A 19,098-nucleotide genomic window follows, 5' to 3' on the forward strand; every position below is an offset into this window, starting at 1 on the left:
ACTGGGTAGAACATACAGCAGATTATTGCGTTACAGACTACTGCATCCAGATCTCATCTTTCCTTAACCAGTCCAATGCTGGCCTCCTGAAAGCATTCATACTTTGAAAAACCATTTCTGAAAGTTATTTTGGTTCAGAAGGGCCTCACTTTGCAATTCCAAAACAAGAACTAGAAGACTGTAATAAAAAAAGGGAGCCTTTTTAAATACACACTCCACCACAAGATGGTATAAACTGGAAGAAAATTACTATGTATGCTAATCAATGGTTTTATCCAACTACTCAAGGCTTTTCCTATAAGATCTGCTTGCAGAAGAGCTGCCTCCAGGTCTGCCACACTGAATTCTGTCCTTTAGCACTTCACCTGGTGTCATTTCAGAAGCAGAGCACTAAGGCAGCAGCTGTGCTACCCAGCAAGGGCACCAGAGAGGTGCTGGGGGGCTGAGGGCCAGTCCCACCCACGGGGCACGGCTGGCCACAACTGCTGGTAACACCATGAAGTAGGGTGCAATTAGATATAAAACCACTGTAGTCACACAGATCCAGTCTAAACATAAATAAATATATATGAATGAAAAAAAAAATTCTCCAAATGGATGCATGTTGAAGAATTTTTGAGTACTACTCCTCTCTGGGATTTTTTCCTACTTCTAACTACGAAACAAGCAAGAGGAGCACATGGGAAAGCAAGTGGTCAGCATCCTGCCACCAAAGGCAAGGTTTTCAACAGTGCAGACCTTCAGCATCTGTGAGGAAGTTTAACTAAACATATAGACATATGCAGAAAAGTCACCTGAACTCCCAAAAACTGTTTTCCCCACTTGATTCCCCACCTTTACTTGGAAGTACAAAAATTGCACTGCTTGGTCTGAGTATTGAGCCAGTGCTGTGAGCTTTCTGCTTTTATTTACTTACTTAACCTACTTTATTCTTCTTCCTCTAAATGGGTCACATTAGCATTTTTTGTTCATTCCACTGTAATTTCTCCATACTTTAATATATTTTACTGCATTTTCTTACACTGTGCCTCCCACCCTTTCTTCAAGGGACTGCCTTAGTCTTGCAGCAAGGTTCTGATAGGAGGATTCTGGTATTGCTGCAGCTCTGTGCAAGGTCCACAGACAGCTGAGCTTCCTCCAGAACCAGTAACTCATCAATTTGGTACCTCATCTTTGGATCAGTCCCCTCCCATATCTTTTCACCACCATTCTAGGAGACATCTAAGATACTGCAATGCTGAAGAATTAATTTTTAAGAAGTGTCCTTATTTACAACATCACAGGTAGAAGCCAATGAGAACAGGCAACTCCTTGCAAAATAAGTCAGCAGTGATGTGACTGGGCTGGAGCTCAGGGTGTGAGGACAGTGTCCAGTACAAGACAAAACAGTACAAGAGGATGAAAACCTAAACAAAACACCTTAACAGGCTGTCTTCAACTACCCCCCACCATGCAGTACACAACATGATAAAGCATTATTGAAACTTTAAAGAAAATGGACAGAGGGAGGGATAAAACTGTGAAACAGCTGGCCCAATCTGTCCTGAGATCAAGCCCAAGACAACACCCCTGCTGTGAGCAAGCTGCCTGTGCATTACCCTCTACAAAGGCTGTCCAGGTACAACAACCACGCAAGTCTTTGCCTAAGTGATCTGTTATTTTGAAAGCAAATTATGCTTCCTTTAAGGAGGACACGATGACAAAGCCACCCTGAAGCCCAGATAAATGTATTGTGCCTGATGTCCTCAGGATCATCACTGCAAGCCACAGATTTACAGGCAGGTATGGAAACTAACACAAACCCAATCACAGGCGTCTTCATATTCTAAGAGGATAACTAGCAAAGAAAACATTCAATAAGACAGTGACTCAAAGCCACAAATAATTCCACTTCCTCATTTTGAAAGGCCTTCAGGCACTCAGCAAGAAGAAACATAACCTGCATGATCACAAAAGAACAACCAAAAAAACCCAAAAATGCGTATTTTCGTCTTCCACTCTCAAAGGCCATAAACATTCTCTTGATTCGGCCTCCTCTCATCATGGCTAGACATCTTCTGTATCTGCACAGTTATTTCAAATCACTCCTTTCAACACCCTTAAAAACTGCCAATGCTTCAGAGTGCAGTTTGCAACCTTTGATAACTTCTGCATTTGAAAAAACAGAGGAAAGATTCAAAGCCATTGAAGTAAGGGGTGGGAGAAGGAAGGAAGGAAGGAAGGAAGGAAGGAAGGAAGGAAGGGGCACTGTCTTCCAGACCAGTTTGAAGCCTCCCCACCTTCTACAAGAAAGATGGGCAATAATTTGCTACTAGGAAGTGTCATGCAAGAAGCTGGTGAGCTCTTCCTGGAGCTTGAAGCATTGAGTTATGCTTGTTGTCCCCAGACTGTTACCTTTTAAGCACAAAAATCATATGCAAGTGGAGATTGTTACATCATCTACACACTGCTCCAGTTCAATGCCTACATAAAGTTCATAACTTCCTTACTGAGGCTTCCAAAGAGAAACAAACCAACCAAAACACAAACTTTTGCTGCACAAGAAAAACCACTCGTAATATCCTCAAATCTCTCCTCCATGCTGCTTCTCTCCAAAATTGTATATATCAGTAATCCACACATATTACTGCATTCAGCAGCAGCTTTAAGGCAGGAGTACAAAAAAGTAAGACTGACAGAAAACTGACAATGATGAATGCGCATAATTCAAAGTTTTTGACACATCACAGGCATTAAATTCAATCCTCTTTCCCAAGCACCTCACCTGAGCAGTCCAATCACAACCATAACTTTTAAGAAATACATTAGATGCTACACACCTCAGCTATCAAGCTGAACAAGCAACAGGAACAGGATCTCTCCAGTTGCTAGATTAAGACACACAATCTCATCCTGATCAATAAAGCCACTGCTAGTCAAATCAGTGATTTTACTGTCCAAGCACTGCCAGTCTGTGGCCGTGTAACACTGAGTTTGTGACAAGACTACATCTGAACTTTTGCCCTGAACGGTACCAGAAATTTCAACCATAGGGAGTTCTCCAGTGATAATTTGTTTCAAAGCAATATATCATTTCAGAGGTTTCTACAAAGTCTGGTTTTCACAGTCACTCTCTAACCAAACATCTGCAACTTCCAGTCTCTTGACCATATCAATGGTCAGCATGCTGCCCCAAGAAACATGGGATATTCCAGCATGCCAGACACCACCAAAATGGACTTTTGAGCAGTTTAAGGAGCAGCTGACACAGCAACATAAGGATGAGTTTGCTGAATACAAACTGTGGCCACATGAAAGAAGGCATATGAACATTTCATCTCTCTGAAGAGTTATTCTGGGGAGACACTTGACCCTAATAAGATTCATTCACAATAACTTGAGAAACAATATAATAGCACACCACTACTGGATAGGAATCTGACCAATAACCAGTTCAGGAGTGGATGTATGACCTATCAAAAGCTGAAAGTGCATTGTTTCTTAAGGTTGGGGTTTTTTTGTTCAGACTTTCAAGACCAATGAGTAATTGATGCTATTAACATAAACAAAAGTAAGCCTTTGTGTAGTCCCAAAACCACAATTCCTTTGATCCATTCTTTAATGTGTGCCTGATTTTCAAGAACTTCTAATATTTCATCTTAAAGAAAAATGCATCTTATTCTTGAAAGAGCACTGACAAAGGGGCTGGGGCCAAGAAGAGCTTGCTTCACTGACTGATGTACAACTCTGCTGCTGAACAGGTTCCGAGCGCCAACAGCTTCATGAGCCTTTTCTAAACCTCACAGTGAACTTTAAATGATGATCCAAAACAGCAGATTCAAAATGTTCTACAAAAATACAGCCCAGCTGAATAAAAGGAGGCAAGACAATGCTGTGAAAATCTTGATCAATTTTGGCTCTGACAAACTCCCTTTCAGGATGAGACAGAGGAAGCTGGACACTGACAAGAGATGTTATATGCAATCTAAAAGCTCAACAGTGAAAATACAGCTGATAGCACTCAGTCTAGCTGCTCTGGAACAGTACCTGCCAGGTTCTCTCCTCTGAAAAAAAGAGCAGCACACACAGCTCATTAAACAAAAAAAGCCCCAAACCTGTCACTGCCATATGTTATCCAGCATGCATCCAGATGAATAAGCAAATCAATTTTTGAATGATAAATGACTGTAAAAGATTTGCCACATCATGTGGCTTTCACTGTAGTTTTTCCTATTTGGGGTGCTGTCTATTCAGGCATGAAGAGGAAGCAGACAGGTGATGTTACAAACAATAAGGCCTGCCAAAGCCTATTTAATACCCTTGTTTCAAGTTGTGCAAATCTGAGTCTTAACAGAACAGTTTATTTTTTTTTCTCCACTTTTACTTACAGTCACCAAAGTATGACCTCACTAAATGGCCTATGTTCTGTTCTTAATACTAACACCTGACACAAAAGGAACCTTTGAAGTCTCCTACTGGCCCCAAAGACACTATTAAGTCTTAAAATGAAAAAGCACTAAAAGGTTAAAAAAATGTCCATGTCAGTTCCAGGCCCTACTAGCACCACCTCTTCTAAATGTCATAATTATAACTTAATGGGTCCATCCCTCTTTTCTCTGAAAAATTACCTTACATCAGCAATTTGGCCTCATAACTCTTCTGCTTCCAAGAGAACTTTTATAAGAAATCATCGCAGCTGAAAGTGTTTTGAAATATCAAGCATTCATAAGCAGTATTCTTTAAAAAAAAAGTTATTTTGATAGTAATGTATTTGTGTTTGCAGAGCTTTAACAGTTGTTTCTATAACCTACTTGCTACCAGTTAGTTTCTTGTAAGTTTTATATGTATATTTACGCGTGTATGTATGTGTACATATACGGAACGCAAACGAACCAACCCCACAGCTGTTAAAGAGAAATAAAGATTACTACTGGCACTTGCTTAACAGTCAAACTTACTAAAACACCATTCAAGTAATTTTTCTCTACTTAGCCGAAGAGGGAAAAAAATAAAGTCAGCAATTACAAGCAACTACAAAGGAATGAGATAAGCACTTCAAGAGTTTCAATCAGAGTAAAGGGGAGTTGCGTTCAGTCAAAGACAAGAACCATTTCTCTGCTGAGCAAGTCAAGCACAGCTCTGCACGAAGCGCGACGCGCTGGGAGCTCCGAGGGACCCCGAGCGCAGCAGCACCGGCTCCGGCTCCGTGCGCCGCCGGGCGCGGAGCGGCCAACGACCGCCACAGCCCGAGGGCTCAGCACCCCACGGCTGCCGCGGCAACTTCTGCCCGGGCCCCGGCGCGGCCCGGCCGCCCCCGGAGCGGAGCAGCCCCGCACGGCTCCGGGACCGGCAGGGGCCGCGGCGGGCCCGGCCCCGCTTTGTGCCGCAGGTGCCGGGCCCGCGGAGCCATCTTGGGGCAGGCGGCGCCCCCCGGCCGCGCTCACCTGCACGATCTCGCCTTCGGCGCTCAGCGTGGCCCCCGCGCGGGAGAAGCGGCCCTGCAGCCCCGTGGTGTAGGTGGTGTAGTCGCCGCTGGGGCTGGACTCGAAGAGCACCACCTCCACGAACGCCGTCTCCTTGCCCAGCGCCGCGCCCGGCGCCGCGGCCAGCAGCACCCCGAGCAGCAGCAGAGGCGGCGGCAGCGGCGGCACGGGCAGCCCCGCGCCGGCCCCGCAGCCCCTCATCGCGCGGCGGGAGGAAGCGGCGCCCCGCCGCCGCGCATCTCTCCCGAGCGGCTCCAGCTCCGGGGCCGGGCTCCCGGGCCGGTCAGCGTCCCATGGCAGCGGCCCTCCCGCCGCGCTGCGCCCCGCTCCTCGCTGCCGCGCTCCCCTTCCCTCGCCCCGGCTCCTCTCCGCCCTGCCAAGCCGCTTCCCTTTCATCTGCTCCACGTGACGGCCACCACGGGGTTATCCCCGCCCTCCGCGCCGCGCTGACCCGCTCAGTCCCTCCCGCCGAGCGCACCCCGCCCGCAGCCCCGCCGGGCCCGGCCGAGCCCCGCGGCTGCCGTGGCTGCCGGCGGGCCGGCCCGGCCCGGCCCGGCCCCGCAAGGCTCTGAGGGCGAGCGGCACTCGGGACGGCCCTGCCGGGATCGGCTTTCCACGCGGCCGGGCCTGCAGGGCCGGGAGGCGAAGGGCAGCCCCGGAGACCTGTGCCAGCCGCCTGGGCCCGCCGGGGCCGGGGTGCCGCCCGCCGGGGCCGGTATCGGCTCGGCCCGGCCGCTTCCCGGCGCTGCCCGGTGCGTTATGCCCGGATCCTAACGCGGGGCAGCCCCGGCGGTGGCACAGCCCGGCTGGACGTGCCCCGGTGTGCTCTGGCAGCATTCGTACCACGGGCACCCATCCTCCGCAGAGACAGCGCTGCTGTGCTGCCGGTGCCAACTGTTTGTAGGCGCGCTCCTCGTTTGTGTCCAGGCTCATCGTGCCCCTGATGCCAGTCTCCTGAATCTGAGTTAGGGGAGGCTGGGTTACCTGGGCTCTTTCGCTTGGCTGTAAATGCGGGTCTACAAAACCTCCATCGATGATGAGGGGAAAATGTGTTGGTAATGATTTTTGTTGCAGTCTCGCACAAGAACTGGATGTCAGCCAATTACACATTTTTCTATTAGAAGTATGTACAGCTAAGTCATGGAACTCATTAATACATGGTGTTACACAGCCTAAAAATATAATTCAGTGACAAGGAGCATTGAGACAAACTGATGCAAGATCCCTTGTATGAAACACAATGTTTGGAAACAAAGCCCAGCCCTAACTCACTGGCAGAAGAAATAATACCATAGTCTAGAAATGGCCAGCTCTTTTCCTAAATATACTTTGTTACAGGTGAAGACAAGGTAGTGTCCTCCTTAGCATGACACAGTGAGCAATGTTAGCTTAACACATCATGGAGGATTTCTTCAGTGGCAAAGGGTCAAGAAGGGATTGCAGGACCATACACTGGGCTCCTACAGTAAGCCACAAAATGCCCACCTAAGACTACAGTACAGTGGATCAAAGGCCACAAAACTGTTTCATGTTTAGAAAGGGAGCTGGAAGGGACATCACTGTGGTGCCCTACACAAATTTAGATGTGGTCAACAGGTGCAAATGTTTGATTACAGGTATGTTTCAGTACAATTTCAGAAATGCATGGCATCCAGTGTACTAAATAGAAGCATTTTAATCCCTTAGTGCAAACTACCTCTACTTGATTTTCCTTCTCCCATGAGGTGAATGGGTGATGCTCAGTCAACACATGGTTTCCTACATCACAGTCAACCTAGGAACAGCTTAAACTGTCTGGAAACTACCCATGGAAAAAGATGTGAATGGGGCTCTGTACAGCAAGTGGACCCATCCTATGCCCAAAATAAGAGTTGCTGAAGATCTGATCCATTCCACTTGGACTACAGACACAGCAAAATTGCCTTGGCCTCACAGTCAAATACTGAGGAGTGACATGAGGCACTAGGTCTCAGGTCACCAAGTTCCCTCGACTTGGGCAGAAATCCAAGCAGGAAGTTACAGGAAGAGAATGGACTGTCTATCATTAAAGCATCGAATATTTCTAATTGGCATCCTGCCCAGCTGGCAGTATACAGTTCACAATTCAGTTATGCCATAATACTTCAGATATGTTTTCTTTTTTTTTCCCCTGAATGACAAACTGAGGCCCAGGGTCTGAACACAGAAGTCTCAAGCATTTATAACTAAAGCTGAGGACAGTGAGAGCTGTGATTTGAGCAAAACTAAATTATGTGCAATGCCAAATGGTCTGAGAAAGCATTCTCTAGGCACTCAGTCTCTTCTTTCAAGTAACAAGTGACAGAAGCAGAGGAAAAAACCCTCATGTTTCACCAGGGGAGGCTTAGATTGGACATTAGGGAACATTTCTGCATGGAAAGAATTGTCAAGCGTTGGATCAGGGGGGCCATGGATAGAGGTGGAGTCACCATCCCCCTGGGGGATTTTAAAGACACGTGGATGTGGCACTTGGGGACACGGCTTAGCGGTTTAGCAGTGCTGGAGGAATGGTTGGACTCAACTGTCTTACAGATCTTTTCCAACATAAACAATTCTATAATTCCATCTCAGAAGCAGGCAATTAACACTAGAGGATGCTTTTGACACTGAACTTCCTACATCTAATTTCCCTTGCAAAGAAATGGATATTATAGAACCCTCCTCCCTCTGCTCTTGAGAGAAAACAAAATTAGTGAAGTAGCCACATAATACATGCACAATATGTACACAAAATCACATAATAAATGTGATGAACATTATAGAAAAAGCTCAAAACAATTTCCTTAGAGCAGACCAGCTGTCTGTAGGAAGGATAAAAGGCCTGGGTAACTCATTCACACACCCAGTCAGTTTTCAGGAACTGATAACTCGGACTACTGCCCACATTCCCTATAAGTTTTAACATCGTGCTCTGCAGAGCTTATTTCCTAAGTAAATTATATTGGTGTACTTCTTAATAAGCAATAGGAACAAGCGCTGTCCTTTTCCCAGTAAATTCAAGGACATGTTCACGCCTGCCCTTTTTCTCTGAGACAGAATTGCACAGCAGAGAGTTTTAGGGCTGACTTGGATCTTTGCTCGGACACACCCGAGCGCTGAAGGAGCGGCCGCAGCTCCTGCAGCGCGGCACGGCCACCAGCAGGTGACCCCCGAGAGCCACAGCGGGGCTGGAGGGAGCCGGCAGCAGCGCAGGGGTTAACAGCATCTCCCACTGCCTCACATCATCTTCATCTTCACCTTCACCTTCATCTTCATCTTCATCTTCATCTTCATCTTCATCTTCATCTTCATCTTCATCTTCATCTTCATCTTCATCTTCATCTTCATCTTCATCTTCATCTTCATCTTCACCTTCACCTTCACCTTCATCTTCATCCAGCATCTGCAGGCAAACCTTACTGTTGCACTTTGAAAGCCCATGGTAACGGACAACATTTTTTCTGTATTTGTGGAAGTGATGCTTTCGTCGTTATCATTGATTATTCTAAATTAAAGTAATAAACCGTTGTGGGTTGTTAGCTTAATTAAAGAACAAAAAGAAAAGTGAGTGGATGGTTGTACTAAGAAAAAAATGTGCAAAGTGGCTTTGCCTCTTGCTATTTAAGGTTTGGAAACACAATTTACCCAAGTAAATCAGCATCAAAGCAATGCAAAATAACCAACTGACTGGCCATAACAACTTTGATTCTAACAATTTTTGTGAACAAAATTATTAGTTAATATTTGAATAGTTAAGGTTTCCAATCTTTTAAACAACATGTAGTCTTTTAAATCTGTAAGAAGGGGAAACGGTGATTGGGGAATCTTTCACCTCTCTGTACATGTAATTGTCTACTGAAGGGAAAAAATAATAATGAATCAGGTCTGTAAGACTGAATTATGTAGCTTATACTGAAAATAGCCTTATTTAGATAAATTTGGTCCTTTCTGTTTGCAAAGTATTGCCCAATACACAGTACAAGTACAAATAAGAGTTGCATGACAATACAGCCATGCTTGGTGCTTTCCTTCAGACTCCTCACCAGGCAGGCGCAGCAGATCATGTTACCAAAAGAAGAAAAAAATAATTCCAAGAAACAAACTTAGGAAATTATTTCTATATACTTTTTGATCATCTAAAATCTCTGCAAGGGGTGGCAGGAACAGAATGGATTTGGAAAAAATTTGGAGCTATATTTTCCAAGATTCTCAGTATCCATTCTGCAAGAAAGACCCTCAAATGCATCCATAGCAATGTCTTTCACTGTGTTCCTGAGATTGCTCTGTATCACATCTACTCATTTTCAGTTAGTTGCACTAATCCCAGACTAGTGTTAATTTCATGTGGTCATTAGGTCAATGCTTAGCAGTTTCCTCATTCATAATATTGAAGAAGCCACCAATTAAATTAAATATAAATAACACACCCTATAACATATTTATATGCAATCTAGATATTGACACTTCTGTATTTAATTCAACATGGTTATTAGTGTTTCTGGAATAAATGTAGGGTACAAGTTGCTGTTTGTGAAGCCCTACTTCAAGCAATAATAGAAAATGAACAATATTTAAACATTGCAGAATAAATTTGCAGCACATGGTTAAAGTGTATGATGTATCAGCTCCTAATACTAATTGCAATATGAAGAACTCTATGCTAAAGCCAAAAAACAGATTTCACTGCTTCTGAGTACCAAAAGCATAAAAAAAACCCCCACTCTTAAAATGTTACTGGCTAAAATGAAGGAATTCCTACATTAACAATGGATTTGTTCATGTGACAGTGACTTAAGAAACTATTTACTCTATTTCATCTTAGGTCATCTATTATATTAAAGACTCACCTAAGTTAAAAAATCTGACTGGCACTATTTAATTAGTAGATTAAGGGCTTTAGCCGTCCCAGCCTGTTTACATAAGAGTTATCATTAAAGTCAGTGCTAACAGAGCAAATCTGTGAGGATACCAGAGACAAACCATAATAGACTTGTCCCTCTCTGAACACCAGCTGCTACCCTGTGCCCTCTGTGGAGTCAACAAATCAAAAATGTAGGAGGCAGGAGATGGATGATTCTGACAGTGTCCCACACATTCTGGGTCCTGCTGAACTTATGCTGAAACAGAACTGATTCCCAACTTGACATTTCCTAATAATTTCCTCTTCTCATACAGGGTCACATGACAGCTGGAGACAGGGTTCTGCATACAAAAGGGCACTCAAATGGAAGAATATAAGGAAATAAATTCAAAATTACAAAATGAGAAAGCTTCCAGGACTCTCAGGGGCTCTGGACTTCTAAAATAATTTCAAAGCCTAGGGAAGGTCTAAGAAACAAGAAAAGGTTTTTCCTTTTAAATGCTGGCAGTACTCCAAAGAAGAGATGGCTTCTGCCAACAGGAAGTAGCCATCAAGTTTTCCTAAGCGTGGTTGTTTACCTCCCTGGGTATTTTCCAAGAAGAGGTTCCAGTTCTGAACCAGGATGTGCAAACAAAAAAACTTACTGGAACAGGAGCTTTTAGGTATGTGGGATTTCAAGTTAAGTGTTTTCCTCAGAGAGCTTGCTCAACATGTGAGACACTGGCACAAAACCCAGAACAGCATTGTTGGTTCCCTGGGACAGCACAGCAGCAACTTCAGTCTCTCCTGTACTGCCCAAGCACATTTTGCAGAACCACCCCAAAAAATTCACTTGCTGCATCATCTCAAATCAGTGTAGGACCTTTGCCTTTTTTCTTTTGCTTGTGACTACCACCTCTAATGTGTCCTTGTGCATCAGTGTATACAGGTGGGCACAACACCTCTCTGTGCACAGCTCCTGTGGCATCCCCAGAACCTCCAAATCCTGCGCACTCTGCACAACTCTCTGGCCCACATTTTCCTGCCAGCAGGAGAGAACCCTGCAGGGGAACACTGTGCTTGGGACCAAGCTAGAAAGAGAAAAGCCAAAGAGATGAAGTAGGACTACACATGGGAATAGGTACTATAATCAAACCACAGCAAAGCACCAGAGGTGCCAACAGCTGGACCTTTCAAAAGAAAGGGAATCCATGCAATGGAAGCAGAATCAATAGAGCAATGGAGGAATGGTGTGGGAAGGGGATGGGCCAAGCTGGTTGGAAGCAAAGGCCACAACAACTAAGCAAAACAATGACAACTACAACCTCCTCCTGACCTGTGGGGTTCCTGCAGAGATCAGGGCTGCCCTCCAAACAGATTACCTGCCCTGAGCCCATTTTCCTGGCTAAGTGACCAATGCTGTTTGATTCCCAGCTGGACTCTCTCAGGGACTGGCAGACGGCATAAACCTCCCCAAGGGCATCCAGTGCCTATGTATAAAGATCTGTTTACATGACTAATGTTTGCAGAGTTTTCCAGTAACTTTTCACTCTTCCAGAAATGGGAACAGGGTTGCCAGCCTTTCTCTTTGCTGTGGTGTGGATATCTTGTCTTCTTTTAAATTCCCATCAGTGGGTTTGCTCCAAGCTCTGAATGTGCAAGAGAAATTTCCTTTTCTGTCTGACAGAAAGAATCAAATCAAGAGATCTTTATCTCAAAATACTGCCATGTCCTTGTAAGTGGATGGATTTTCCCTTTATATCAGCATTCCTTGACAGTGTGAGGGGGTTTAGGAAGCTGTCTCTACACTGGGACCTCTATTGTTTAATAAGCACGTCAGTTTTCTGGAAAAATTAGTGAATTGGCAAAAAAATGCCACTGCTGCAAAATTATATACATTTGTTAATTCTGGTCTTGCCTGAGACCAGTGAATTCGTGAGTTTCAGAGGAGTCTAAAAATGAAGCAAATTGGAATTACAATGCAAGTGAAATTCAGGGGGAAAAACCCACTATGGAGATGCAAGGAACATTGTGAGCCTTTTATAGAGATTGCTTGATCTCAAATTTACTGTTATCACTCAAAAAGACAATATATCATTAGACTTTTTTTTAGAAAGAAAAGACTTTTTTTTAAGAAAAATCTGCCATCTTGTATTCTGTAACAATGGCAGAAGAAATTAACACACAAAATTATAGAGGCTGTGAAACATGAGATGATTTTGTTGCCAAACAATCTGTGATGCAGAGATCACTACAGAAGAAGGCCACAATGGAGGTTCATATTTTCTAAAAATTAAATTAATCAGTTGCTATACATGTATCTCTCTTTTGGGCAGTGTGCTCCTAATCTTTTTTTTTTTCACAAGGTACTGCATTGAAATTTATTGCTGCTAAGCTAAAATTAATCCTGGAATAGGGCACAACCTCTTTGTATGTGGGCAATGGAACTGAACTGCCCAAAGAAGCCCCAAGGCAAACCTCAGTGCCTGTGGCTGTTGGGAACTCCTGTAGCACTGAAGGGAGACCCTCTTTTCCTGAAGAAAAGCCTTATAAAAGGCCTAATTTCTAGTCAACTTGCAGAATATTTTTGTTCCAGAAACACTGATAGCTTTGCCTGAGTTAACTCAGACTTCTTTTGTGAATCAGAAGCAAGACTTCATTGAGTGTGGAGATGGCAGAACCAACTCCATTGCATGAGGAAGCAGATAACCCCACAACAGGGGCATGTGAGACATCTCTGTCACGGGACCGGGGCTGCCTGAGCCAACTGATGCTGCCTGCAGTGTTATGGGCAAAATACAGAGAGAACTCCAGCAAGAAGGCCTGAAGGAATTGGAAGAGGTGTAACAGGAGTCACTTCAGGTACAGGTGTGATGGGGTCTCTCCCTCACCACAATCAGCTAGGTCAGAGGACTGGACCATAAAGAGACCAAGGTAAGGCTCTCTAGCCCATGCCTTTGGCCCACGACCAAGATATAAAATGGAAATCAGGCAGACCTACCTCACTCTTCCTTGAAATTCTGGGGTGTTGGAAGTACCAGTAACATGTGGGTGGAACATGAGGACAGGAGGACAGGAGGACAAGGAACTGGAATGCAAGGTACACATACTTTAGGAAAGTCATGGTTTAAAGTTGAACTCACTGTGTCTTTTCCATGCTTTTCTGGTGGTAACCTGGGAACAATCACGGAAGCTAATGAAGCAGAATCCCAATCATTTATTAAGTATTAATGGAGAAGGGATGAGAGCTGAGTGAAAATCACCTTTCTGAAAGGCTTGCTTGTGGCAGTGCTAAGAGAAGGGAAAGCCAATGTCACTTTGAACAGCATGCAGGCAGGGTGGCAGTTCCTTGCAGCAGCCAGAGGATACAGATTCTGCATATTCCCTGAGACTGAGAGCACAAAAACTTTGAAAGATGCACTCCTGAATCCAAATGTGTAATGACAAAATTTAAGAACAAGTAAAATTTGTTTACAGGTTTTGAATAACCTTGTTTTAGGCTGCTAAACAGGTTCTCATTTAATCAGCTACTGATACAGGTATGGGAACACTTCAGCTGTTGTCAAGAACTTGGGGGCCTGGGCCACCATCCAAGTATTTTCAGACACATATTTGGAAAGCAAGCTCTTTCTCAGATTATGATTTTCAGCTATTCTTTTCTCTACACCCCCCTTCCATTTTACTTTCCTCCCCTATTGCCCCTTTTTTCATGTGTAGATAACATTCAACACACATTTCTTTCTCTGTATCTGAGATTACACAAGGGTAAAGCCTCTCCACCTTCGTTAAACAAAATTATTTCCTCTGGTGGGTTGGCCACCTGGAACATAAAACATAAAGCTATTTTAGCAGGAACTAATGTGGTTTCTGGCAGGACAGCCAACAGTATCCTCGTTGGCACATCCTTGGTGGTAGTGCTGAACCCCCCAGTGGGGTGAAGGCAGGGTGAGAAGCATTCTTGAGTCACGTGGATCACAGGATTAAATCAAATGACTGAAAAAAAGAAAAATACGAAGACCGGAATGTGTAAACAGTGAAGGGGGGGAAAAAAAGTGGAAATCAGAATTAAACTTGAAGGCTTTTTGTTAAAACTCTCTGAAAGGGTGTCACAGTGTAAGACCAGCTTTATGGACCTTTTCTTAGGCACTTTTTTACCCAGTGACTCGACCATATATTTAATAAAACACTTTATACATCCTAATGGTAGTAACATAATATTTGTGAGCCTAAATGTATTCTCAGCAACTGCCCCAGAGGTTGTCTTAATACTGCTGAAACCATTCAACAGGACTAGAATGCAGGGTGTCATGCCCTTTTTTGCTAGCTATTATTGCCAACACTAATGGATGCTGTTATTATATTCAGTGACAATGGGCACCACCAGTGCCAAGGGCAGCTTCCACTTTTGTTGGTTACACATCACTGTGAAGCAGCTCAGGCACCACTACTAGCACAAATGTCCCTGCACTTCTGTGGTTTATTCATGAACACAAGTGTTTGTTGCAAAAGGAAGCGTGCTTTACGTGGGCTGTGGTTCCACATAAAATTAAATAGGAAAATTAAATCACCTGCAGACAGAAAGTTAGGATTTTTCTTCAGTCATAATACCAAGGCATATGGATATCTGTCTGATAAATCATATAGTGATAAATCAGATCTCCCCCGTAGGGCTGTAAATATTACAAATCAGCAATGTAAGGCAGCCCTGTTCACCCCGTTCAACACTTTTCTTGCAAATAAGGGCAACTTGAAATGGATGTCCGAAATCTGAAGCAGTTATTAATACTGAATCTGCATTTTGGTTGAAAAAAGTAACACTTTAAAGTGGGAATTAGAATTATAGAAGAAACATAAGTCCAAATCCAGAAGAGACATACAAAAGAGAAGCAGTATCTCCAATGGCCAGTGTCTCAGGGGCTTAGCAGGACTCAGACAAACAATTTTTTGCACTCTGATTAAAAGGCTTATTGAAAAATTGCCATGTTTTTCACAAAGGTGTCAAAGTAGAAAGATGAACTTTCAGCCTTAGCTCAATGTCATGCTGCAGTGCGCAAGAAAAGAACAAACACAAGCTTACAAATGCAGTTTGTTCTCTGTATCATGAAAGCCTGGCAGAACTCCAGAGCTGGAGTAACGCCAAAGCAGCACACCAGCGTCTTTGATCTTCCAAAGCTCATGTTTTCCTTTGGTGTTTAACATCCCGACTAATTTAAAATCAATGTACGAATGGCTTTCAGAAATAATTGCGAGCAGCCGAAGTCTCGGCATTTCATAACCATTCGGGTCGCTGGCCGCTGTCCCGAGGGGAAGCTCGGAGAGCCGCAGCACCCCCGTGCCCTGCACGGCTCTGCACTGCTGCCCGCAGGTTGCCGAGCACCTGCATTCCCACGGGCCGAGCACTTCCAGGCTTTTCACCTACAGATTATTCTTTTGTCTGAGCCCCAGGTCTGTCAGGTCTGACACCAATCACGGCGGGGTGATTTCCTTGCTCAGACACCACAAAGCGCTCACTTCACTCCCACACGCTCGGGAGCAGCCCGAGACGCCCCTGAGGGATTTCTGCACGGTGTCCTGCAGCTTCCACTCATCAATCTCTAACCTCGTTGCTTTTTTAGTTTTCTTACGGTAAAAAGTTCATTCTCACGGCATCTGCTACAGCTCCATTCGTGGCACTTGTGTACCCCATGATTATGCTTGTGACTACTTGTGACAGAGCGGCTCCGGAAAGGAGACCAGAGAGAGATTTCAGCTGGATCGCCACGCCAGGCCCGGTTCACTGCCTCCTCAAGGAACTGCTCAACCTCGGCTCGGCTCGGCTCGGCTCGGCTCGGCCCGGCTCGGCTCGGCTCGGTTCCCTGGGGCCCCTCCCGGCCGCGCTCTGCCCTCAGAGCCGCCCGCAGGCCCCGCCCCCGCCAACGCCTCACGGCCGCAGCCCTTGTCTGATGCAATTCGCTTCCCCCCTTGCCCGCGGCCTCGGGCCAATCACGAGCTCTCCCAGCCGTGGCGTCACGCCTCGCAGCCAATGAGCGAGAGCCACGATGGTAGAAATCCGGGCGGGGCGGCGCGGGGCGCAGACGGCGGCGCTGGTGACGCGGGCGGCGTGTCCGCTGTGCTGCCGTGCCGCCATGGCAGCGCTGCCCGGTGCCGCGGCCCCGCGGCTGCTCCTCATCCCTGGCAAAGCGGCCGAGGCTCCCGGCACCGCGGCTGCCCGGCACCTGTCCGTTGTCCTGCCGGCAGGAGCCGATCCCGGCCTCCCCGGGATGGAGACCACGCAGCCGGCCCGCAAGCGGCAGCGGCTCACGCATCTGAGTCCGGAGGAGAAGGCGCTGCGCAGGTGAGTGCGGGGCAGCGGTGGGAGGGCTGCGGCTGAGCTCGGTGCGTACAGGATCTCCCGCTGACGGCCGCTGTGCCCGCAGGAAGCTGAAGAACCGCGTGGCGGCCCAGAGTGCCCGCGATAGGAAGAAGGCGCGGATGACAGAGCTGGAGCAGCAGGTGGTGGAGCTGGAGGAGGAGGTGAGAGACGGGGGGAGATGAGGGGCTGGAGGAGCGGGAGGAAGGGAGCGGCCTCCCTGCCTCACGGCTCTTTGCAGAACCAGAAGCTGCTGCGGGAAAACCAGCTCCTGCGGGAAAGGACGTGTAACCTCGCACGGGAGAACCAGGAGCTCCGCTGCCGCCTGGGTTTAGATGCTCTGAAGACGGAGGAGGAGGGTGACGAGTTCCAGGTGAGCCGCGCTGCTGGCGTGCCCGCCCCCGCTTGGGCAGAGCTGCCCCGCTCCCGGAGCAACCTCGCTGCTGTGGGCAGGGATATGACGGGAATACCTTTGTCCTCCATGTGGAGGCTGTCCTGAAACTCAGCGGGTGCCAAGTCGAAATGGGTAATGTGGGCGGTAGAAAGCTGACTACTTCCAGGCTGGTTTAAGATAGTTTTCTCTGGTTTTCTACCTTATAGAGGTGAAATAGAAACCGTTACAGTCATGTAAGTATGTCTCAGATGGGATGGAGAGGGTCAGGCTTTCATTTAAAAGTGTCAAACAAAATAAATGTGAAAGTGTAGGGAAGCTTCAGCTAACTTTGAAATTACCTTACCTTCAGGTTCCTACAGAACAAGCAAATAGAGAATTTTGTGTTGGAACCCTTTGCAGAAAAATTATGATCTTGAAGATCGTGTACTGTACTGCCTGCCAGAACATTTGCAGTGACTGAGTTTTTGTCTCGGCACAGGTTGTGAAGGAATCCCAGGTGGATGAGATCAGATTGGTGACCGGGTCCGCTGAGTCCGCAGCACTCAGACTACGTGTTCCTCTGCAGCAGGTGCAGGCCCAGCAGTCACCATTTCTGACAGCTTCCACATGGATTCTGATGGCAGTGACTCTTCAGACTCTGAGGTGAGCATCCAGTCCTGTACAAATCGTCCGTGAAATTTGGAAATACTGTAGATTTAAGACTAGTGTAGTAACATTTTGATGTTAAATCATTTGGTGATTTCCATTCATTCCAAATCTTGGAATGCCATACCTGTGCATCAGAACAGCTGTGTTAGGCTGTGTCCAGTGAGTACAGGAGTTCAACAACACCCACATGAAAAAACCCAGTCCCCACAGCTTTAGTCATGTGCAGGTCTGCCTGAGCCAGGTTTTGGTCCGTGCTCAGTATAGCCAGCAGGCACTTTGGTGTTTGTACTTGATGGGTACAAGATCTCAAGGAGCTTTCTGATAGTGCCTGTAAATCTCAAATGCGTGTATAATTCCCTGGAATTGCCAGTACCCTTACAAAAAAAGCTGTGGGCAAAGAATGACTGTGCCCTGGCACAGATTGCCCAAAAGGGTGTGCAGTCTCCCTCGCTGGAGACAGTCAAGAACCATCTGGTGCAATGCTGTGCCACGTGCTCTACTGTGACTCTGCTTGAGCAGGGAAATTGCTGGAGCAGATGTGACCTACTGTGGTCCCTTCCAACCTGGCCTATTCTGTGAATTTCTGCAAGATAGGTAACTGCCTTAGCTGTGTGTTTGATGATATTCTTGGTAAAACAGCTGTGATTGCATCAGTGTATAGTAACTTCCGCATGGAGGTTAATAGGGGCCACATTTGGTGTTTGGCTGTAACAGTAATAAACTGTCTTTCTAAAACTGTCTTTCCTTTTGCAGTCTGATCTCCTATTGGGCTTTCTGGACGGTCTGGACCCAGAGTTGTTTCTCAAATATGCTGATTCAGAGTCAACGTGCCTGGAAAAGCTGGATGAAGAGATCTCTGGAGAAACAAATTCCATACCAACCGCCCTCTCTCCCTCTTTGGGGTCCCCATCAGCTAAGCTGGAAGCCATTAATGAACTCATAAGGTTTGATCACGTGTATACAAAACCCCTAGTAGTGGAGATTCCTGTTGAAGTGGGCAACCAAACCAATACGCTAGTGAAAATTGAGAAAGAAAATCTCTCTTCATCTGACGACAAGGCCATCCCTGAAGTCCCAGTGTCTGTGAAGAAGGAACCTGTAGACAGCTTCATGCCTGAACTGGGCTTTTCTCATCTGCTTTCTTCTTGCCATAGCCTTGAAGCCCCAAGCTACCTGTTGGATGGCTGTAGTGACTCTGGGTATGAAGGATCCCCGTCGCCCTTCAGTGACACGTCGTCTCCGCTTGGCGCTGACCACGCGTGGGAGGACAGCTTTGCCAAGGAACTCTTTCCCCAGCTCATCAGTGTCTAACCTGGTAGTGTTAACTCCCTGTGAACAACTGTCCTGGCAGGAAATCAGCAATGCCCCTTTGGGGTGTGTGTGGGGAAAATCAAGTCCATCCAGAAAA

General features: G+C 46.2%; 2 protein-coding genes across 3 annotated transcripts in view; one reads left to right on the forward strand and one right to left on the reverse strand.

The window, feature by feature from the left end:
* The window catches only part of ZNRF3 (zinc and ring finger 3), a 66,935-nt gene extending 61,089 nt beyond the window's left edge, over nt 1-5,846 (reverse strand). The window contains exon 1 of one of the 2 annotated variants that reach the window (XM_039724399.1): nt 5,424-5,846. In XM_039724399.1, coding sequence (XP_039580333.1) covers nt 5,424-5,663 — 240 coding nt within the window. In that variant the 5' untranslated portion in view covers nt 5,664-5,846. The remainder of the gene's footprint in view (nt 1-5,423) is intronic. The other variant, XM_039724400.1, reaches the window with a different exon arrangement.
* A 10,498-nt stretch (nt 5,847-16,344) lies between these two features.
* XBP1 (X-box binding protein 1) lies at nt 16,345-19,065 on the forward strand. The gene is made up of 5 exons (XM_039724717.1): nt 16,345-16,633; nt 16,716-16,812; nt 16,890-17,021; nt 17,521-17,684; nt 18,444-19,065. The coding sequence occupies exons 1-5, from the start codon at nt 16,425-16,427 to the stop codon at nt 18,631-18,633; spliced, it is 792 nt and encodes a 263-aa protein (XP_039580651.1). The 5' UTR covers nt 16,345-16,424; the 3' UTR covers nt 18,634-19,065.
* The last annotated feature ends 33 nt before the right edge of the window (nt 19,066-19,098 follow it).

Source organism: Passer montanus, unplaced genomic scaffold, assembly GCF_014805655.1.
Source record: "Passer montanus isolate IOZ18808 unplaced genomic scaffold, ASM1480565v1 scaffold53, whole genome shotgun sequence".
In the NCBI taxonomy this organism is placed as follows: domain Eukaryota; kingdom Metazoa; phylum Chordata; class Aves; order Passeriformes; family Passeridae; genus Passer; species Passer montanus.

What these genes read in the sequence shown, in the direction of transcription:
- XBP1 (XM_039724717.1), top strand. Translation starts at nt 16,425, where the DNA reads ATGGCAGCGCTGCCCGGTGCCGCGGCCCCGCGGCTGCTCCTCATCCCT. An exon ending in TGGTGGAGCTGGAGGAGGAG is followed by an intron (nt 16,813 to 16,889) that starts GTGAGAGACGGG and finishes GGCTCTTTGCAG; the next exon opens with AACCAGAAGCTGCTGCGGGA. An exon ending in AGGAGGGTGACGAGTTCCAG is followed by an intron (nt 17,022 to 17,520) that starts GTGAGCCGCGCT and finishes GTCTCGGCACAG; the next exon opens with GTTGTGAAGGAATCCCAGGT.